Consider the following 24,320-nt stretch of genomic DNA (forward strand, 5'->3'; position numbering starts at 1 on the left):
TGAGTGGAATTCTTCCTGTATGCATTTACGGCAGGTAAGTCAACTTTTATGGTGGAAAAATTAAGAGCAAGGGTAACCAAATAAAGAAAACAAGGTAGTACAGTTTCTTATTGACACGATGAGGCAGGTTCTCGCCCACTGAATGCATGAAGAGAATCTTCATTTTATAGAAGATATCCTTCTTGTAGAGGGCTTCTTGCTTCCTTCAAAACTGCCATGTTCTCTTCTGGAAGGTTCAAGTGTCTGTACTGTAAGTACTCAGTAACCATGCAGCCAAGTTCAGTGATGAAAGGCTTTGAGGTACACAATGTAGTCCATTTTGGATAATAGTTTGGTAAAGATTACAGAATCAAGGATTCTTCTACGTATAGGCAGATCAGATCGGCGTATCACCACTTGCATGGCCAAGGAAGGGTGGTCAGATGCATTTTCACTTTAGAATGCTTCAACTTCAGCATTACATTTGGAAGAAGGAGAATCAGCGGACACACATACAATAAAATGCTAGACCATTGTTGAAACAGGCCTTCCCATTGGATTTTCTTTCGAGAAACTTCAAGGTGAGGTCTCAGCATCTTGCATTTTCTGCAGTGGCAAACATTCTAGTATTGAAGTAGCCCATTATGTGAAGACAAATTGCACAAAGTTGTTTAAAATCATTTGTGGTCCATAGAGTGCCTGCTTAGATATTTTATATGCCAGAATGATGAACTGCTGTTATCAGCAAGACAAGTTTGATTTCGTTGAGTTATCAATGGTTTATGTGCACTAACAACCTTCAATTGAGGCCCAGGTTACCACAGATTGTTGATGTGGCGATTTTTGGAATGGAACTCCCTGAAGAAGGCTTTTGTCCTTGATCCACCAAGGCAGAGATACTTTATCTGTCATAGTGAGACTCTCCCCTCAGTCGCCTTGTTAGGGAGAATTCTCAAAATGTGCTAATTCCTCTCTACCTTAGAGACCCCCAGCTCTTTTGCTGAACTTTGGGTCTCTGTACTTTTTAATTCTGTTTGTTTTCTGTGTTTATTTTCTTTGATTATGGAGTTTTAAGATAACTCCATAGGCACCTTTTCATGTGTGTTACACAGCACCCTCAGTGCAGTAACACAGGGATGTCTTTTTAGACTTCCCAGAGGTTTAAATACCTTCTCTGGGATAAACTACTGTTTCCCAGAGAATGTAAGGTTAAATTGACTTTACTAGTCTTTTTAAATTCGTAGACCCAGCACACACTATCTTCCTATAGAGTGCTGGAGGGGTTACCTAGTATCCCCTGTGTCTAGAAACTCATGTAGCAGTCAAATGCTACCCTTTTCTACCGAAATGGCTGGTGGCAGTGGCTTTAGAACAAAGTACCATGATTTTTCCCGACCACGAACACCGGTAGCTAATAATTGCGGGAGCCATGTTTTTCAAGATGGCGCCTTAAGCCCCTTTGTATAAATGGGACCCGGTCTTCTTTTTTCTCCATTTCTTTTTGGAAAGGTCCTTCTAGTGTTTGTCTCTGCGCGCTAAACCAGGTTTGGTCCCTTTGTTTCCATGCCTTTGGCGGGCTTCAGGACTGAAGACCGCCTCTGGCGTCTGAGTGTCTGGGGTGGGCAGGAAGTGAGGGAGGTGCCCGAAACTCCCTGTGCTTACTCTGCTAGGAGACCCAAATGTACTCTGGCGTGATTGGCCGTCTGACTGTCCGGCAAGGACAGCCACTCTGCTGGGTGAGTGGCAGCTAGGTTGGAATGAATGGGAGAAAACTGTTTAAAAGGCGAGTCTCCTGGACTGGAAAGCAGAGTCGACCACTGGAACGAAAGAACCGAAGACGTGCTCGAAGAGGATGACTGCTGCAACTCCTGGACCGTTGGTTTGCCCAGTGAAGCCTTGCTGCAGGTCCGAATTGCCAAGCGCCCCTCGACAGAGAAGCACCTTCAAGGACCACTTCTTCCTTTGAGTTGGTGGGACCCATCAACTCGTAAGCCACCTGGATACCATTCTTGAAGCTGGTTAGGATTAACCAGGGGGAAGGACACCAGATTGTGTGCTTGAAGAACAGCTACTCGAACTGAAGTGAGTCAATTTTGTCAGCGTTTTCCGACGATCCCGTGCAGTGCAGTAGTCCCCCAACGTCCTCCCTCTTGTCCCCACGACTGAGGCTCAGGAACAGTGAGATCTGCAGGAACTGCCAGGAACCAACATCTTCAGCTGCATCTTTTGCTTCATACTAAGGTACTGTGTCAACCCGATTGAGAGAATGCTTCTCTCGCAGTGAAAGTTTGTGGAACTTTCCCAATTTATAGGCCTAATCAGATTGTGACCCAACATATGATTCTTTTTCGTACAAACTACTTTTAAGAACTTTGGCAAAGACTTTATCGTTTACTTCAAGAACTGCTCTTTCCTATCCAAAACACTAGTCCATTGACTTTGGCCTATGCCTATCAAACTGAATTGAGTTCTCTAGTGAACTATAACTATTTGCACTGCCTAAGTAAGTGTTTGTAATCTGTTCTATTAACTTGTGCCTTTTTCTTCCCATTCCACGTGCCCTTTGGCTCCTATTTCAGGGGAGCTTAAATTGTTCAGAAACGTATTGGTTTTGTGTTGAAGTATTTTTATGTATAATATTAAGTTGCTTCCTCTAGTGAATGTTTTCTAAATGATTGTGTAATACATTTATAAGTGTTTTATCAAGAAACCTTGAGTGTAAGTGTCTACTTGAACCACTGTGATTGTAATACCTCTGTGTAACATCTTGTACTGCTCACGTTCCCTCTTGAGATAAGCCTGGCTGCTCAGCTCACTACCACAAAACCGTGTAGTACAGTCTTATACCAAAGGTTGGTTTTTCTTACACCTGTAGTCCTAATTGTATGTGGTGGTCCCAGAGGGTAGTGCATGCAATTCTGCCTAACACCCCTTGCCTTTGGGACCACTGGTGCTCCAGAGATTACTTTAAGCTCTCTCATGTGGAAGGGTGGATAACAGAAGATAAAGATGCATTAAATCATTGATCCCAGCAGCCGCATATCTGCTTGGTTGTTGGATGTCTAGACAACATCAGCAGTTGGCACTTCTGCTTACTAGACAATAAACTGATTTGCAAAGACACACTCTTACATGTTCTGCATCCAGAGTCAACCACAGGAGGTGAAGTTTCTAAACTGGATGAAAGATTGACTTTGTTTGTTTACCTAGGAGCCACAGTGGCCCACTGTAAGGGCTGGCAACAATGACATATTTATGGTGACAGATATTAAAACTGAGGACCTGATAATCCAAGAGATCTTCCCAACACCACAGTTCTGTTTGTTCCTATTTTCTGGAGTGTAATCATACTACGCTGAGCGAACACATGCCACGTCAATTGTCAGGAATCGATTCCCTTAGTTAATAGGGATGCCTGGGCCCCCATGTATTTCCATGCAAAGGTTCACTATACGGACATCTGATTACAAAAGTATACATTGGATTCCACATTTTTTCCAAACTGATATCCAGGTAGTACTATTGAAGAAAAGAAAGTACTACCGAAATAGCTGGCTTTCATGCATTGATGAAGGCCAGCTATTTCGGAAGCACGATAAAGCAGAGAAAATCAAGAGAATTCATGCAGCACTGGCAGTTTTTCAATCACAAGAGGCATGCATCTTAAGAACTTCAAAACGTCAGGAGAGCTGCCACCAAAACATGAACACACATTTACACCACTAGAATGTATATTACCTTCTCCCTTTCGAGATCTGAAAGGACTGCCCTTGTTTCCAAACTGAGGAGAAGACTCTTGAAAGTTGCCAGTGTCTTCCTGACTTTCTTCCTCTATTCCACTTTCAGATGACTGACCACTCAATGTTTCTAGAGTCCAGTTTTTGTCGTTTTCATGCACGTCATTGTTGCTCTGCTCTGCATGTCTTCTACACATTGTTCCATGCTCGACCTCTATATCCGTATGATGTGTGTCATTGCACAATTTGGTCTGAGATATATGACGTGTTAGAAAACCCACAAATTTCATTCCTCTTTTGGATGCTTCATTCACCTGCAAAGCAAAGGTAATACAGAGGTGCATAGAGTATGTATTATTATTGCCAGGAATGCAAGGATCAGAGGTTAGTAAACACTTGTATGTACCTACTACATCAGACCGAGAGATCATGTGACTTTCAAGTTTTTATGTTGTCAATTTTAAAGCAGCAAGAAATATGACTGGCGCAAGTGGAGATAGACAGGTACAAGTAAGAGGTGGGGAGGAAGTGAAAGATTGAAGATAACAACTGTTCAACAGAGTAACTCTTGAATTTCTTCTGTCCCTTCTGAAATTTTTTCTTATCTCTGACTTTTCTAATCTGAGTTTTAAAGTGAGGCTCCTGATCATTCTATAAGAGAATATCTCAGTGGGAGCAGCCACAACTGCTGTTACGGTGTATCTTACCCAGTGGCGGAGGCATCATTTTGTGCTGTGGGTGGAAGGGGAGTCACAGCTGGTGAGTATTTTCAGTGGAGGTGCTAAAAAATATCCCTATATTGGCCCACGTGATCGAGCGCAGTGAGGGAGCCTCAAATAATGAAGGGGGTTGGGTGGGTTCGCCCTGAGACCATTTTTTTAATGTGTTGATGAAATTGTGCATTTTGCATTTTTTTTAAATGGGGTAAAAAGCCATACAATTTACAACTGGTTCTCTATGGTAACATATGAAAACATCCAGTAAGTGCCATGTCATCAACAGTACACATGAGCACTGTAAATCACTTTCATGACGTTGTGGTACCAATCTATTTATTCTAGTAATAAACACTTTCATGAAGGTGTGGCCAGAGCCCACATCCTATGCCAGTAATAGCCAATGTAAATGACTTGAATGAGGCTGTAGACACATTCTATGCCAGAAATGGTCACTATAAATCAAGTTCATGAAGCTGAGCTCACAATAAATATGAGAACTGATTACTAGCCTTCCCCCTTGCTATACAGACATACATGTGCTCATTGCATTCCTGCTCCCACTCTTACCCAGACACCCACACACTCAGTCAGACACAAGCCCACACCCACACACACAAACGCACACACTCACTTTGTCACTAACATATACTTGCATACACATACATACATGCACAGGCCCACTTTCATGCAAAACTCTTGCTTGAGCTCACACGCATTACATTCAAACAAGCATGCATGCACGCATGCACATATACACTACAACACTATACAAATGTTTAAAAGAAAGAAAATCGTACCTTACATCGCCTTCTGTTCTGGGTGCATACAGTGTTCATGGGAAGGGAGCAAGCAGAAAAAATCCAAGCAATGCCCTGCACACCCAGAAGGGCGTGAACATGTGGAGCGCTGCAGGAGCTCTCTTCCTAACGTGGTTGCATAATAACCTGGCAATCAGCAGCACGATGTGTGCACTTTTGTTTTAAACTTCAATGGAAGCCTACCAGCCCTGCAAGAGTCAAGGCAAGGTTGCACCAGACACTGAGGAGATCCCAAAAGGGGTTCAAATTACCCCCATCTCCTGGACTGGTTCTGCCACTCGTCTTAGCTTATGCAGCCTATCCGAGTGTCTTCTTGTTATTTCAAATACCCCCTGACTTGGTAACAAGGTTGTGGAATCTAGTTATGGAAGGATCTATGCCCTATACACCAATCGTCAATTCCTACAATGGATTCAGAGACCCACGACAAGCAAGATATGGGCTATCAGACTGTGTTTTTTATGTCTTCTCTTGAGTGCATGTAAAAGATGAGGCAGGCTGTTTTTTCTTTTAGTATTGCAGTTTTAAAATGTACTTGACTAGGTTTTCTGTAAATGTCTCATCACCACTGTTAATCCTGTATATGGCTCTTTAGTTGTTTTTGTGGGTTGTTATGACAAATGGGGTGATCAGTTTGACCCATTTTAACCTCAGATGTGACTTAAGCTACCACATTGTTAAATTATGTTGAACAAGCAAGTTGGTTAGTCATTGTTCATGATATTCATGGTGAAGTCTTTATTTTCTACAGGGATTGCATTTATGGAATGCCAATCATAGGAGCTTCTACCCCTGGCTACCACCGCATTGCCAGTACCTTATTTATATTTCCTAACCTCTGGTTCTACAAGTGAGTCCTCGAGGTCCAAGAGTACAGGGCTAGTGCAGTAAACAATGCTGTCTGCAAGCAATGTTTACTTTAAGTTGATCCCAAATCTTTCCCTCCCTTACCACATCCGTGGTAAAAAGGATAATCTTTAACGTTTAAGAGTGATACTAGAAGACATAATACCCCCTGTGTCCCTCCCCTCTAGCCTTAGTGCAGGGGCTGTATCCCTAAAGAAGGTCACAAGGGCTAGGAAAGGGGACTGTGTGTTTAGAGATGAAGTGCACGTTATATGAGGCTGCCTCTGAAGTAAAAGCATATTTGATATTTATATAAGAAAACAATGAGTCCATACCTTAATTAGGCCAACAAAGGGCCTCATTATAGGTTTGCCAGTCCAGTAACTATGGTACCGGTAAGCTTGCTGCTCACAGGTGCCATTTCGCCGCCAGGTCTGACCGGCGGCCAGACCAGCACCCACGAGCTGACCATGTCGGATGCACTGGCACCATTCAGAATGGTGCCATTGCATGCGGCCTCCCCATTCCCATTGAGCCCTATGGGGCTCAATGGGAATGGGGAGCATTTTTTACCTTCGGCCGGAAATGGGCAATTACCGGGTCCAGCGGGGCCGTAATGACCTGGTAATTGACCATTCCCGGGCGCCGGAAAAAAAATGACCCTGGCGGCAGCTGTGCCAGTTTTACAAGCATGGCTGCCACTGGAGTCATAATGAGGCCCAAAGTCATTTATTTTGCATATTTGTGAGCTTTCATGGAATTTCTCCACTTCCTCAGGCAGGAATGGAATGAAGCCATTGAAAAACATTACAGCATTACAGTTTACATAACTCCTCCTGGAAATACCTGTTTATCTGTGCTTGTATGTGTACCTAATTTGTAGTTTTTCCCAGAGAGGCATGTATAGATGTTGAACTCCCCCACACATTGCAATCTTCAAGGTCTAAATGGTACACTGTGTTACGTGGGATAGGGGTCAGTGAAGCTGAAGAGCAGTATGAGAAAAAACAGCCCATTCGTTTAGAGTCATCTCAGGAAGGCAGGAGGAAATGGGTTACTGTCAGTCATTGTAGGTGCAGTCAAGTTGAATTTCTGTATGTCAACCAGTCCCTTTGCAAGATCAGTAGTAGCACAATCATCAACATATCAGGCTGGTGCCTCTAGAAGGCCTGTGACTCGTGGAGACCAGTGTAATAACTTAGTGTCAAAATACCATGTCGCGATTTTGTTACATCACATTCATGAGGAAAGCGTATGGTTTGACTAGAAACAGGGGCCCTGACAAGTCTCTGGGAAGACTTTCAGCTGGGGCATCTTGAGGGAAGATGAAGCTCGGTTGGAGGGAGTCTGCCAATGATTGATTGCCTTAACGAGGCTAGTACAGTGTCCGTTGAATGCCTGTGAACAGCTTTGGAAAAAATAATGGAACGTTGTGATCCCTGTATCTCTATGGGTGGAAAAAGGGAGAGTCTGGATAGTGACTCATGAAACTGCAATGTCTATTCAAGCCCCCTGCTGGTGAATTGAAAATAAATGTGCATGCATTTGAATTCATAGGTCCATCTGGCTTTGTCAGTCCTGAAATTACCCTGGAATACAGCAATTTTTAGATTATCAAGGGGATGATTAGTTTATGAAAAATGCTTATCAGCTTGACTCTCGTTTGTGCATCGCTTGACACTCTTATTTAAACTTTCTTTTTATTGGCATTCAGTATAAGGTAAAGGATTGCATATTCAATCATTTCTGCCAATTGAAACTGGACAAAAAAGAGTACAGCAAAAACATGAAAGGTATATCAATAACAGTCGTCAGTGACATAAAACCAACCAAGGTTATGGCTTGGAGTGGAGCTACATTTCTTCCTTAGGGACAGCCTGGATTTGACAGGACACAAGCCTTAATATACTAATGGCACATTCACAGTCAACCGTGGTTCCCAGCTACACGCATGATCATGCTTGCCGCATCGCCCTATACCAAGCTAGCCACATTCTGACCTGTGCACGGTGAATCAGAGGTTGGTCTGTAAATGAGGTAATTCCAATAGCTTGACCATATGTCGCAAGGTCAGTTCGATTTGGTCACCATTTGCCGGTAGTGCTCCTCCGTGTTATAGCAGTATGTGATATCGCTCAGCCACATGCTGTGCCTGGTGGTGGTCCAGGGCCCCATGCTTTCGCAACACAGAGTTTCGCCAGCAATAGGAAGAAGCCCACAATCTTACTGGCGTGTGATGATGTGAGCCCAGCAGACCAACTTTGGGGTCCAACGCAATGCTTTCGCCCAGAATCTTACTAATTTCTCTTAAGACATTCTCCTAAAACTTGTAGATAGCTGTGCAGTGCCATGCCAGTGGACAAAGTCAGCGGGACCATAGCCGCACCACTTACAATTAGCAGAGGTCTCCAAATTGAACTTCTGCATTTTAACCAGTATGTAATAAATTTGATGTAGAAATGTAAACTGTATTTATAGAAAGAACCTTCATTTGAGCACATTTGTACTTCCAATCATCCTCTGGTATGTACACTGCAAGGACTTTTCCCATGCCACTTTCACACTCTGTGCATACCTCTCTTCATTCTCCTCCAACAGTTTGGCATACATCATAGAAACAAGCTTGCCTTCCCCATTTGACATTATTACAGTGTGGAATAGTTTGATGATCAGCCGCTCTGCTGGGAACAAGGTGAACAGTCCCCTAAATGTGCGTTTAATCCAAAAATCCCAAAATACATTGAGTGCCGGCATCGCTTGACACTCTGACTGACACTCTGACGATGGAGTTTGTGTAGAGGTTTGTGTAGAGGTTGAAAGGTTTCCCCAATAGAGAAGCCCTGCCAGGACATTTCATGCACATAATCAAATAAACAATATTGATGGATGCACATGTAAAACGCCCCATAATTTTGTAGTGCTGTGGGGTACCTTGACTGTGTCCGAAACTGTGTCCGAAATGTTGATATGTGGGCAGGTTGGGCATCTTTTGTTTCTGCAAGGCATGGTTCATAATAGGTACTCTTGGTGTAATCTGCTGCTGACCATCATTCCCTTCTGATTGGTCTGGTTGTCTGAAAGCAAGGAGGGGCATTTTAGGAAAAACTTCTCTCAGATGTTTATCTTGTTGCAGGATGGGTGGAGTTCCTTAACAATCTTGCAGAGGGCTTCCAACTGTGGATTGTATGTGATTACCAATGGCACCTGTATTTGTGTCTCTTTCGCTCCCGGAGATGAATCTGGTTGTCCACAATTCTGTGGTTGTATCCACCGTTTATGAAGTCTGACCTCCAAATGTGTATGTTTTTATCCCGGTCCTTTGTGTCTGAGCATATTCGATTGTATATTAATGCTTTTTTTTAACACTTTATTTATTGCTAGGTTCACGTTACAGAGAGTGTCAGTAGAGTACACATAATCGTAAATAAATAGCATCTTGCTGAGGATAAACAAAACAGATACAGATATGACCAATGTGTCTACAGCAGGTCACCAGGCCTTGCTAGATCCCCAATCTACTTAAATCCTGCAAGGAAACGTCATTAAGTCATCCCCAGCTTACAAGAGAAAATGTGTCAGGCACCCCCCCCCCCGCCCCCTGAGCAAGGCGAGCCATGCATTATTATTATTTAAATTTTGTAGAAGGCCACATGCCCATGGGACTCAGAGAGCACAGAAAGACACAGAAAACAGAGACATGACGGACATGGGTCAGAGAGGGGGGGCTACTAAAAAGGGCTATCAATTCAGCCAGGTTTCAGGTTGAAGAGGCGGTGCTTGACCAGTTTTTTAAAGACAATGACAGTGCCTGCGGATCTTATGGAGCCTGGTAAAGCATTCCACGATAGGGGAGCCTGGACATCAAAAGTAGTACGCCAAACCTGACAAGCCTGTGCCTCGGATGAAACAATTTAGGATTGTTCCGAGAGCGCAAGTGGCGTACCAATTTATTCACCTTGATCCGATTCTTGACGTATTTAGGGCTGGAACTGGTTCAACAGTTGTAGGACAAGGTCAGACTTTTATGGGTGATGTGGTGTCCAATGGGGAGCCAGTGGAGTTCTCTTCTGGCATCGGAGACATGATGCCATCTTGATAGGCTGTGAGGTCTGCAAACTGCACAGTTTTGAGATACCTGGTGCAAGTGTAGATTGGCTTGCGTGGTGCCTGCCAGCAGACTATTACAATAGTCTAGCTTTGAGTTCACTAGCGCAGAGGCTACAAGAGAACAGTTACTTGCCGAGATGAAGGGTCGAATGTGGCTAAGAAGCTGCGTTGTATAACCACACAAAGCACGTGTGTGTGAGACATGAGGTTTCATGGATAATTTGGCGCACAGCATCTTCACACTCTTGGGAGACACTCATGGAATAAGTTTTTTCGGGTCAGGACCTGAGGCTACCATCAGCAGTTCAGTTTTGTCTCTCTTTAAGGCTAGCGAGTTATCAGCCATCAACGTCTGTATGACCTAATACACTACTTTGATTTTACCAGAGTCCAACTGCATACTCTCCTCTCTCTGAAACATACTGAAACTCTCCTACTACTTTACCCTGCTCTCTTGCTCCGGCAAAGACAGTAGTTATACCCTAAAACAACTTTCCTCAGCCCTCAAACACCCTTCTCCACCCACTCCAGCATTGCTCACAGCTTTCACAGACAGCACATACAGGGTCCCATATATCACCAGGCCTAGATCTGCCAAAGTGCAGGCTGCAATACTCCAGCTCAATATCACAACACCACACCAGGTCTTCCAGCCACTTTGCCGCCGTTGGAGCCACAGGATTCGACCAACACATTGAAATGCAGCGCTTAGCCAGAAGCATACATATAGACAATAGTTTCCTCCTCCCCTTAGAAAACCTAGGAAGCCACCCAAACATACAGCAAAGGATATGCTGAGGGACCTATAGACCTATCATACACCTTGTAATTTCTGTTACCTGCTACCAAAAAGTCATCAGGGAAGGACAGTTCCACAGGGCATGGTTGAATCTAGCATTATCGCTTTTGCATCTAGGGCATCTACCGTCATTGGAGTGATCAAATTTCCTCGGGACCTCCTGTGACACACAGGCTCGATGAAGAATTTTAAATTGAATGAGTTGATTGCTACTTTTCTAAAGTATAAGCACATATACCGCCACATCTAATCCCCCAAGTCTAAGCCAATATCTGCTTTTCACTGTGCCCTACATGCTAGTGCCTCCTTTGGAGCTGAGCTTAGTGCCATCTGGTATATTGTCGAGACTACCCTCTTTGCATTCGCTGCATTGACCAGGTACTTCAAAAGGGAAAGACCTGCAGCTCATTGGGAAAGGTTGACGACCAGGCCAAAATACCTCGCAAATCCTAAAAAACTATAATGCCAACCCAAATGCACCTCCTAGTTTGGCACTAACTTGCTCCCAGGACACAAACTGTCCATTAGCATAGAAGTCGAACAAATAATTTACCCCAAAACGAGACCATTCCCTCTTAATCCTACCATTACACGTCAGAGCCAAGCATTGAAGATCCCAGATCAAAACTTCAGGGGCATACGGGAGGGACACTTACATTCTCTGGTACAGCCTTCGCCATGCATGGACTGTACATGCCGCAGGGTCAAATGGGCACTTATCATTAATCTGCTTAGAGATCAGGGTGCTCTGTAACGAGTATGGGTGTGCTGATCTCCTTTCTATCCTGACATATGGGAAGAACGAGGATTCTGGCATCCAGTATGTCACGAACGTATCCATATTGATGAGAGGTATCGGCCTGTAGGAGGCACAGTCAAATGTGTCTTTATTGGGCTTTAGTATCAAAGATATTATTCCCTCATGTATCATAGGAGGCAAGAACCCTGATTGTAGGTCCTCCTGCCACACCTGAAGCAGATAATCAGCAGGACTGGGGCCATATTTCTTAAAGAATTCCATGGTGATTCCGTTCGAACCCAGGGCCTTAGCGGTCGAGGGGTCTTTGAATGTCAGAATGTCCTCTACTGTAATAGGAGCGCCCAAGACTGTTTTAGCCTGCACATCTAACTCCTCCAGCGCAGTCTTCCCCACGAACAACTGCAAGATACCTGGCTCTGCCCTGCACCTAGCCGCATACAAGTTCTCGTAGAAATCCAAGAACTCTACAAGAATTAAATTGGGATCCAAAACCATCGAGCCGGTCAAGTGGCACAGAGAGTAGAGCGCTCGCTTTGACATCCGTGCAGAGCCTGCTAACGCAGGTTCGAATCCCAGCGGAGCCAAACTCAGCCTTTCATCCTTCTGAGGTCGATAAATGAGCACCACACACCGAGATACCTGAGGGTTCATAGCGCTATATAAGTGCGAAATTATTATTATTATTATGCCATCCGCACACCGAATTGCTGGGATGTCCGTTTGACCGCTTGCGCCCCTCACCAGATGAGCTAAGTGCAGGCCAGGTCTTCCCTCCTCCACATACCTACGTGCCAATCGAGGGGACGCAAGAAAAAACACCTCCTTGCCAGCCTCTTCTCTAAATTGATCAAGAGCAAATCGAACCTCTGCCAGGAAGTCATCAGAGGGCTGCACCCCTCCCCAGGACTGCCATTGTTTTAGACCAGCTTTTAGTTCCCCCAGTCTCCTTCATATCATCTTGAGCACCCCATTTTCAATCGAAAAGGAGAGTCCTCTCAGGTACACCTTAAACGACTCCCAGAGGATGTCGGTCGAGGACACTGATCTCACATTACAAAAAAGATGTTATAATCTCTTGCACTTCACTCCGATACACCACGTCCAGCAGCACTTGGCATTTGAATCGCCAATGGGACCTAACAACCGTCAGATTCTCGACCTGAAACTGCCGCAAAATCAGGGAATGGTCTGACAATGTTCTCAGCAGCATAACGCAGCTGTCTGTACTAGGATCCAGGCTCGGTCCTACCAGTATATAATCAATGCAGGCCCTCATGTTGTGCGCAGAGGAGTAAAATGAATAATCCCTCTCATCGGGATTCAGCGTTCTCCACAAATCCACCAGCCCAAAGTCTGCTAGCCCCCCCGTATTGCTCTAACAGCCGAGGAGAGTGGCTTTGAACTGACCGTGGATCTATCCCACTCAGCATGCAGAATCGTGTTGAAGTCCCCAGCTACAATTAATAGAGTATGTGAGTATGCTTAGCACTACGCCCAGAGGGTGTCATAGAAACTAGGATCATCCACATTCAGGTCGTACACATTGACCAAGGTAACCCGGTTCGGAGCCAGGGTCCCCTACACTATGACAAACCTCCCATCAGGGTTGCATTCTTCTTGCAGCAGCCCAAACCCCAATGATTTATGAACAATAATCGACACTCCATGGGCATATGAGGAATAAGAAGTATAAAATCGCGCATCTCCCCAGGACCTTGCAAGCCCCTCATTCATCTTCAAGTGGGTTTCCTGAAGAAACAAGATCTTGGCCCTTTTACGCTCCCCATAAGCCACGATCTTGAGCATTTTAGCATGGTTGTTTAGCCCTCTTACGTTCCAGCTGAGATGGGCCTTCTTACGTTCCAGCTGAGAAGGGTGCAGCGCTCACATGGCAGTACCCTAGCCATCACCTGACATTGTGAAACTTAGACCTGCCTGCCATCCCAAACAAACATAGCCCAACAGTAAATCTGTGTACTCCACACAGTTTTCAGAGCAACATGAACCTTTATTTTTAGCATAACATCATCATCAAATCAATATTTTGACAAAAAATAAACATAAAGCACACACAAGCAAAAATATAAAAACTAAGATCATAACATGCCCCAACATGCCCCCAACCACTCCCACGCCACCCTCCCAACCCTGCACTCCATACCCCCGCTTCAACATGGCCCAGAACCCCCTCCTCCTCCCCCACTGCCCACTCCAACCGGCAGTGATGCCCCCACCCACAACCCACCCAAAACTTCCCCTATTCTCTCCACCAGGACACCTACCCGGGGGCACCAGACTCAGCGACTTTGTTGGCCGCACCACTGCGAGCTACCCCCGCAAAGGAGGAGGCCCATGCATACCAGGATAAACAGCAACTGATCCAATTTGTTACATAACCAAACAAGAGGAATGACAATGTGAGTGCCTTCCCAAATACCGCATTTCAATAAAATGGCTCATGCTTCAGTCACCCATAAAACTGTTCTGTAGAAATCACATCTGTAGCAAAACATCACCAGGAAATCGCACCACTACAAAGTTGCCCACTCCCAGGCCCCCACCCTCTTAGCCCCCAGGGAGGGACTCCACAAAGGTTATAAATGGATCGGTGAAGCAAATGGGTCCTGTTATCATGAATAACTGCAGTTTGGAGGGGTACAGCATAGCAAATTGTATCCCCTTTTCACTCAACAAGAGCTTCGCAGCCCGGAACGAGAGTCGCGCCCGCTGAACAGATTGGGTAATATCGTGGATTCCTTATAATGCAAGTCCCCAAGTTCTTGTGCTCTGCACAGAATAGAATCACGGTCATGGTAGTTCAGTAATCCCGCAATGACTGGGCACGGATTCTGACCCAGTCTGGGTTTATGCGTGGACACACAGTGAGTCAGCTCAATCAAGAATTGTGAGGAAAGCGGAGGGTAGCCCAAGACCTCCTTAATAAAGGATTCCATGAACTACTCCATATTTTGCGGAGGCCTCGCCTCTGGAATCCCAGCCACTCCTATATTATTTTGGCGAGATCTCGCTTCGAGGTCTTCATTCTTGTCTCGTGTTTATTTTACCTCCCACTGAAGTCCTCGAATAGCCTGGGTCACCTTGCTACTTGTATCTTCCAGCATGTCTACTCTGTGCATTGCTTTGCGAAGGCAACTGCTCTCCTTTTCAATCCTCTTCTGCATAAGCTCAGGTCTGAGGCCTGACTCGCAGACCCTCCAGATGTAGTTGAGGCCGAAGCAGCCAATGCTGGCTCCTACACAGAGCTAAACCTTCCTTCGGCGTGAACTGCAGGCGGCCCTGCTTCTTGTTCCCTTTGGCCATCCACTAGCTGCTCGCTCACTTTTCTCTGATGATGCTTGTCTCCTCTGCACTGCAAAACCTGACGTGCGGGCTGTCCCTCCTCCAGATCAGCCGTGCCCATCCTGCTTAGCCCAGTCCTCTCCTCATCACTGGTGTAATGGCACTCTATCAACTGGAACCTCCAGCCACCTTTTGGTACTTCACCTCTGGCTTGGGAGTGCTGGTGTTACAGTAAGGCTCTCTTCTCCTGCCGCCGCCGGAATCGCCCGCCCCACTCCCATCAATGCCGCCCAGTCAGGGAGCACACACCAGCACAGCGAGATCACGCTCCCAACACTGGCAGCGCTCTGAGCCCCTGCAGTGCTGCAACGTTGATGTGCTAAACGGAGTGGTAGTATGCTGGGGTCACGCTGCCCTCACCAGTTCCAGAGCGGCCGCCCCACACCTCGCAGCTGCCTCCGAGGGGGCGGGTAGGGGAACCCGTGCCAGCAGCCTGCAGGACTGTCCACAGACCCAAGGACCTCGTGCTCCACCGGGACTGACCCCTGGTCCACTCCTCACTCACTTCACTGCTGCCTACAGTCAAAGCCTGTACCACAATAGTGGGGCCTGGCCCTCCTCTGGTCTGACTTCAGCTGCCGCACCCTGCTCAGTGGGCCGGCCCTCCTCACCGCACTACTGGACTCCCAGCTGGCCAGCCGATAACTCGTCGAGGATGCACCAGAGAGGCCCCAGCTTTGACCTCCAGAGCCACGTTACAGGCAGCCACACTCCCCATCGCCCACAATTCACACTTCTGGGTCAAAGCAGACCTGGGACTCCTCCTCTCGGTCTATACGATCAGCAAGCAGCGGCCATCTTGGTCACAAGTTCTCGAGCGCCCGCTTGTATCTTAATGTTTGGTTGAATATTGTTGCATGTTTTGTGTGCACTGGGTAGAAGAAGTCATTCTTCAAGTAGCTGGCATGATCTATTGGTTTACAATATACTTTGGTCTGTAGCTGGTCATCTTTTATTGTTACGGTGTTGTTGAGGAAAGGTACTTTTTCAGGAGAGTAGGAGAGTTTAAGGTTGATGGTTGCATGGTATTCGTTAAATCTTCGAAACCTTCAGTGGAAGTTTAGGACGTCTTGTTCCCGAGCAGTCCAAATCAGGAGGATGTCATCGATGTAGCAAAGGTATCTCAAAGGTCTGTAGTCACAGGTGACAAGAAAATCTACCTCTAATTGTGCCATGAATAGATTTGTATACTGCAGTGCCATTCGAGTGCCCATTGCTGTTCCCATCATTTGGAGACATCATCTGGAGACATATATATTATCAGAAGTGCCCACTTTCACCAAACACTGATTTCCAAAAGGCTGCTTTTTCCCGAACTACTGCCTGTTGAGAAGACAGGGAAGTGGTAGCGACAGGATGACCAAGGTAAGAATTAGGCCGGGGGGGTGGAAGGTTAGGGATGGAGAGAAAGGTTGGCTGGTGTTGGTGGGAGCAAAAAACTGGAGTAACAAAGGATACCAGGTCTATCTCTGTTCTATGGTCTAACCTGGAAGGCACTGTTATATTTATATAGACAAAAAAGACCATAGAACGGATTTTTCTGTCTGGTAAGCTCTAGAGAAGTACACACATTTATACAGTCATTATCTCGTTCAGACAAGCCACAGGATTGTAAAATGTCCACATATAGCAAAGAGTAAAGCAAAACAATTCAATTTACTTCACTGGACACACATTAGAATGTTAACTTTTTTATTAAATTGTTAAGAAAAGTGTTGGTGGGAGGCAGGGTGGAGGAAGCAGAGTCACAGGACAGAATGAGTGGGGCCCAGAGGGAGACCAGGCTTGGGGGAGTGTCTCCCACATGTGATAAGGGAGTTGTGTGGGGAAGCCAGGGAGAGGTGACTACAGAGTTTGTGGTGGTGTCCAATGCACAAGAGAAGCGTACGGATGGAGTGGGCTAAAGCAAAAGTGTTTTCCTGCAGCAGCGAACCGGGACCCGGGAAACCAGGCTTTAGCAAAAATGGCCTGCAGGAAAACAAGATGGATCCTATAAATCTTCAATGGGGATATAATGCTGTCATCACATGGTTACGCAAAGAGTATGCTACTTTAGCCGCCCCTTGTATTTGAGTCAATTGACATCCCTGGAAACAGATCTTTCTCGCTCATCTCTTATCAAACAAAAGGTAGTGTCAGTGTATTTATAGACAATAATTTCAGAGTCTAGCTAATGTATTCTAATGGTCCATTATAAAAGAACAATAGTATAAGAGAAAATATAAAACTTCATATGTGGTTTTGTTCGTATACAGTGCGAGTCCCACCATCAGGGTTTGAGGGAAGTGATTTGATCCACACAAGTGCAGAAAGATCTCAGATCAATTCTTCTGCTAAATCAAAAAGAATGCTTTGTCATTCTTTGTCACAAGACCAGATGAATGTCTTCCAAATGTTAAGAGCAGGTGATTCCATCTTGTGCTTAAATATCAACCATGTCTGTTTTTTTGTCTAGAAACATATTTGTGAGTGGCCACATTTTGTGGTACTTTGACTATCATTAGATTTAAGACAATTGATCCTTACTTCCTAAGTTCCAATACTTATTTTGTTGTAGAGAGGTAACAGTGTCACTCTTGACCTGGAAGCACCCTGGAATTATATACTTGGCAAACGGCTATGTTACAGATGATGGGGTCAGAGAATAAATGTATGTATTCGGTTTGGTAATGCTAAATGTTGTGAGGGATGAAGCTCGGATGACAATGTTAAGATTTCTTTCATAACGTCTTCAAAAAGATGTGGTTAAATTAAACATTTATTGAATTATGCAAACAAGATAATGCCACAGAGATAAATCATGTTGGCTGTGGTTTTAGTTTTAATAATTCTTTCCAGCATGAGAAACCAAAGGGTGTCTCACCTACTAGTCCTCAGGAATCTCTCTCTCAGGTGGCCAGAGCACGGCCATCGCCTTTGGATCCAGACCCTGTGGGTGCACCAGTATGAGAGTATCCCCTGGGTGAGGGCTTTTCAGGGGGTGGGGGTGAGGCAACCGATGGTGAGATGCAGTACTCCGTGAAGAGGGCTGGGAAGGGGTGGGCACCACTATAATAAGTTAAATGTTCTCCATGCTTGTACATCTCACGTCCCGCTTCTCCATGGCAACCTGAGGGCGGGATTATCACCACAGCAACGTATCAATTACTGTGGATTGAAATGAAATGAATGCGGAAAGGTAAAATGTTGTATGCCTCACTCGACCTGCTTACAGTGTTTCAAAAGCACGTGGTATAAATACCGAAATGCATTGGCTCATGTACAAAAAATTGACAATAGTACTATTTTTCTGTCTCAATACTCACCACCTTATATAAATATAATCACAGAAATGTGCATTAAGCATTTTCTGTACTTCTAACATAGACTGGCTGAATTCATTCACAAATACGAATCTAGAAGCATACTTTAAGAAAAAGAAATTGAGAATAATTCTATTTACTAACTTTCAACAAATAATTCCTGCTCCTCTGGAGCCAATTGAGAAGCGTCAGATTTGATAAGATGGATACATCTCATCTTTTTGTTTGCTGAGATGCAGTACTCACCCCTTTCCCGTATCTGTACCCCATCCTATTTTATAGGATGTTCCAATGTCTCAACTACCCCCCCTCCTTTCCACACAAACATTGGGCCAAGGAAGAGGTTAAATGAGATTAAAGAGGCTAAACCTTACATATCTCATTGGACATATCCCGACAAATCGGGTCAGGCAAGGCCAGGCACGTGACTTGAATCACATACATCTGATACCCATTAGCTCTCCCCACACGGATAAAAGGCGGAACATAAAGACACACTCTGAGCAAGGCAGAACACGAGAAGGAGCAGAACTTCCGGGGCAAAGGCGAACCTACTGGAGCAGAGCGACTGACAGAGGGACCAGACCAAAGGTTGATAAACCCATGAGATCCCTGCAGGAGGCTGTTGCCTCGGAAGAGCTGTGAAAGATACGTGGAGAAGGTGAAATCCCAGACAAGAAGACTGCATTGTGTTTCAAGGACACCAGCGACCCTCCCGGGTGAACGACAGAGCTGGGGAGGGGAGGGCAAGCCTGTGGTATTAACCTTGACTAGTGAATTAAAACCGCAAAGACAAGAAAGGAATGCATACAGCCGGTGAGTTGGCGAGCAACATGAAAGGCCAGTGGGTGTTAAGGAAAGATTAAAGTTGCAACAGTATATCTTACAAATGAAGGCTGCACACGTGTGGATGAGACACAAAGGAAGGCAGACCTGTGGTGAACTTTAAATAACCGATAACTGTGAAGCCAGTGATACAGAGTAGCGGAGTGATCTGGCAAAAGTAACTAGTCCACTCGAAAGTCTCCGCAAAATATGTGGTAGCTTGTTATAAAGCAGCAAAGTAAACGAATTTTGAAATGCACAATGGTCAAGATGAACTCCGGCGAAAGGGGAAGCTAAAAGGTGGTAACTGTAGCATAAAGATTTCTATGAACTTTTGAGCTTATGGTGCTGAACTTCCAAGACCAAGAGATACTGGGGAAAATAACACAAGAGTGTGAGCTTAAGTGAAAGTCGAAGTGGTCCTGCAGAGGTTTATGGAAAGCCTTGCACATTTGAAAGTCTTCGACAACAGTGAAAGGTCCTAGCCTGGCTGAGGGAGACCTGGAACATGAATTAAGTTAGGGGAAGGGAACCCCTAACAAATGTGAATAAAGCTTGGGGAAGGGAACCCCTACAAGTGCTGTGATTGCGAGGTCCGAGCCCGGCTGAGGGAGATCTGCACTGAATTCGGCTTGTTGATTGATAGGTCTGAGCCGGCTGAGGGAGACCTATGTGAACTGTTAAAGCTTTTTGTTGAACTGGAATAAGTGACTTTAACGTGGAAGGTCAAGCCGGCCGCAACCCATGTTTTGAACTCCCTTGTTTTTAAGAACCTGAGCCAGAGTGTGTCATCCTGTTTACGGGGGCTGCCTTACTCTGTGGTGTCCAACGTGGGAAGGAGAGCTCACTCAGCCATCTTGATCTTTTATGTTATAACACTGATTTTCCTTTGCATACATATTCATACATATTCCCCTTTACACACTTTTTGTATAAGAGATAGGGCAGGAATTAGGTTTTGTTAGTATAGGCCATTTTGACTTGACAAAGACTATGTTGCTGTGCGTTGACGTTGAAATTCATGGTGGTATGATATGACCAGGACAAAACAATTATTTCCATAGGGGAGATGTCCAAATCTATGGTGCTTAACAGGCACATTTACTCTAAAAACTGGTAACTATACCCAACAAATAAAACTATTAGCACATATATATTCACAACAAAAGCTAGGACACAGACTACACATAGGTGCCAACTCCCTTCTCCCACCCATACAGCTCCAAGGATATTTTCGGATCAGTAGTACCAGCAGTCACAGAAGAAGCTCTGATTTTATTAGAACATTGGCATGTTTTCAGTTCCATTGCAAATAATGCAATATGGCAGAAGGCAATAATTAAGCAATAACCCCAGAGATGGGGGGATTTTGCACCTGGTAATGCTCCAGGTCCAAAACTACAGGTCGGTAGGGATTATAGCTATTGACACCCTGGTGCACTTGCCGGAGTGCCAATAGCTTTTTTAAAGTTGTGAAACAACAGGATGACCCTTTCACAAGTTAAACAAGACTACAAACCAAATGGATGCCAGGAAGAGTGAGAAGAGAACTGTTCCTAGTTCCTTCAACCTTTCCATAACAGCTAGCAAGAACTGGCAGAGGGTGGGAAGATTGCTGAAGCAGCAGAGAGTGGCCGATGGCTGGCATGTACGTGAGGAATAAAATGAAAACTAAACATAGGTTAGTAAACCTGGCAATATGTGATAGGCCCTTCAAAAAGGGTCTGAAGACACACAGAAGAAGCATTGGTCCAGTAATGAAAGCTACTGCCACCATTTTGTCATCTGAAGCTAAGCAAGCTCAGCCCATCTTTTAGACTGAGAAGAGTCAAGGTGCTGCGCTGCTTGAACTTTGGACTTGTGGATGGTAACATCACACTTGCGACTCTCTTTTAAGAGCACACTGGAAACACAAGAGCACATGGGTTCCTTTTCCTTCACTGGAACACATTGCAAGAGAACCAGCAGACAACATGTGTTATCAAATGTAATAGTGAGGAATGTAAAGGTCGTAAGTGGACTATTCAAAACTATGTTCTTGGGCACCAGGAAGGTTCCAGTGTTAGGTGCACTACATCAAGGAATTATATACAGTGTACCATACCAACAAGGAAAGAGCCTATCACTGTAGGGCAGCATCTGGGTGAGTCCCCAGTGTGTCCAAGTTATTAAATGAAAGACAGATCATTGTGTAACTCTAAACTTCATGCATGTACAGATAAATCAAAAGATATTAAGATATGACACAAAAAAGAAAGGCAAAGCAGTGCTGTTTGTGTGACAGTCATCAAAGCCCTGAACATTACTTTAAGCCCATTTTCATCATTAAGTCAGTTTAAGAGAGCCCGACTATTTAATCCATGCGTATCACACCTTGGATTCTGACCAACGTGCTTCAATGCTGATATTTCGAAAAGTGTTGTACTAAAGGAGTTTGATTTGGAGGTTCCATATGTCAGCTTCTGTCTTCTATCATTCTCATCTTGATGTTAATAGTTGTTTAGACAACATATTGGAGTCCACAGGCACACGTGTGCATGTAAAAACCACATTATTATCTTATTTTCGCAGACGAAACATAAAACATTTATGCTTGCTTTTTACGTTCAGCCATACTGTTATTGATTACCACTTCAGGCACCACATTCGTTCTGCCATACCCATTTACCTGCATTACCACCAGCTTTTGATTTTAATGCTGGTAATGCATTGGCTTCTTACGGAATGTACCAGATTTGCACACCTGCTAAAAGCAGGTGGATTCCATAGGAATCATTTGTAAATACTGCATGCCATGTGTAAATGGAAGGCAGCATTTACACAGTTTGTAAAATGAAGTGAACAAAGGAGTAACAGTGATATGGTATGTTTTTATTCACTTTTGCACTTTGCAGAGCAAATAGCAGATATTTCGAAGAGGGGGCTATTTTGAATTAAGTGCAAATGTAATGGGTTGCCTTTGTGCAATGTATGAGGTTTTGAAAAATAACATCCATTCTGTAATGCAAGTAGTCAACTAACGGATTTGAAAATGTTTGGTATTTAAGTGACAACTAAAGAAAAGTCAGTTATGTGATTACACATAACACACCCTAAACATCAGCAGGACTTCTTTTTTTGGTACTTAGTAACGTATATTTGTCAATAGGAGTGTCCTTCACCAAATTCTCCTTAAAGTTATTACCACCTTTTGAGACAAACATTGCCTTGATGTGGTTAGAAACATTGCAGCTTTGCAGAATGTGCCAATGTCTGCTTATTATTTTGCTCATCGGGAAAGGAGCAGTATTAAATATACGATGTATCTTCAACAGTGGTATGTCAAGGTGTAAGATATGTGGTAAAACAAGCAATAGCATACAAACAAAAAATAAGGATAATTATATTGCCCGATTGAAATGAAGCCTGTTTTTAATTGATCTTCTAAAGAAATGCATCCTACACATGATGAAGGGCGACTTCGGCATTTAAATGCAACAAAGACAAGATTACGACTAAAAACAGATGAGACCAAGTTCCCACCTATGCTAAACACTTATGAACAAAATGAAAAGATTGCATCTTTTGGCTGCATTGATTGATTGATTGTTTATTTGTATAGCGCCTATACACACGTGTGTTTCAAAGCACTTCAAGGCAAGGGAGGGAGCAAGGGAGAATACAATGACATTCTTACAAGGCCTTGAGACATTAAGAATATTAAATTAACTATCGTACTAGGCCTGTCGACATTGCGATTAAAACCCTGAAAACAAAGATTGTTTATATTATTCAAACTCTCATGAAAATGTACTATTCAGACACTTATTTCTAGACCGTTGTTCCATGAGGTTTGCAAGTGTGATTTTCTTCCCGTTAACCTCCTGGATCACATCCAATCATCTTTGATGTGCAAATGTCCTAGTTCCCTACACCAGCAACTAGAGTCTGTCTTAACGTGGCTGCAATAGAGTATGGAAAGAGCAAAGCAGTTCTATCTGAAGCCGTAGAAGGATTTTGGTAAATCATCTGCACCAAGGACATCTCCTCCACCACATGCTGGGACGATTTGAAGGCATTGTTGAGGGTAAGTGCTCTGAGGCCTTTGGGTGAGTGGTGCTCCATAACAATTGAAATAAATAAATAAATAGCCTTTAGTAACCATCTTGTTTCTCATTTACACACTCTATTTCACGCCTTTGTGAATACAAGACTTCTGGTTGGTACTTTCAATCAAGCGGTTTCGATTGTCTTATTTGACTTCAATATCTAAATATGGGCCAATTTCTCTTCTTAACAATGATTACAAGATCTTTGCTAAAAGTTTGGCCTCTCATTTGTCACTATGTATCCACAAACATATTGGTTGCGTTCAAAATGTTTTTCACAAAAATAGATTTTTGCCAGACAATACAAGATTGTGATGTTATGTTATGTTATGCTAAATGGTCTTATACCACGTACTGTTGCCAGCTGTGTGGTTTCTTGGTGCTCCGGTATGTCATTTCCTGCGCAAATAAAATTACTTCAGCTGCTCGCTTGTTGACTTTAGACGCCGAGAAAGCTTTCGACCAAGTTTTCTGGAAAGTTTTGTTTAGCAGAGTAAATTATTATAATTATATTCCTTATTTCATAGGATTGATTGGAGCTATATACTTCTCACCGTCAGCCAAGCTGTACATTAATGATTGTCTTTCACCCGCCTCTTCTTCGATGTAGGCACATGTAACAATTCTCCTCTTTCTCCTTATTCTTTTTGGTAGCATTGGAACAATTTTTATTCAAGGTATGCAATTATATGTATTCTTGGGAGATTTCTTTATATAACACCAATATTAAAGTCTCAGCCTATCCAGATGTATTTCTCTGACTCACGTATCCCTTTTTTTGCTTGTTTTTGAGATTATTAACCAATACTCAAGTGTTTCAGGTTATACCTTGAATGTAAATACATCTTATTAAGAAAAGAGTTCTTTCCTTTTAATAATCTTTGTACAAAGGATATATCCAATAGTAGTATTAATTGAAATTCGCATAAAATTTCATACATAGACATTTTGTTTAGTGTTGATGTTAAAAGCACTGTGGA

General features: G+C 44.0%; 1 protein-coding gene across 1 annotated transcript in view; it reads right to left on the reverse strand.

The window, feature by feature from the left end:
* Window positions 1-24,320, reverse strand: part of RFTN2 (raftlin family member 2) — a 483,996-nt gene that overhangs the window by 237,080 nt on the left and 222,596 nt on the right. Inside the window, exon 4 of the mRNA XM_069615738.1 lies at window positions 3,718-4,030. Coding sequence (XP_069471839.1) covers window positions 3,718-4,030 — 313 coding nt within the window. The remainder of the gene's footprint in view (window positions 1-3,717; window positions 4,031-24,320) is intronic.

The sequence above is a fragment of the Ambystoma mexicanum genome, chromosome 9 (assembly GCF_040938575.1).
Source record: "Ambystoma mexicanum isolate Mex_15411 chromosome 9, UKY_AmexF1_1, whole genome shotgun sequence".
Classification (NCBI taxonomy): domain Eukaryota; kingdom Metazoa; phylum Chordata; class Amphibia; order Caudata; family Ambystomatidae; genus Ambystoma; species Ambystoma mexicanum.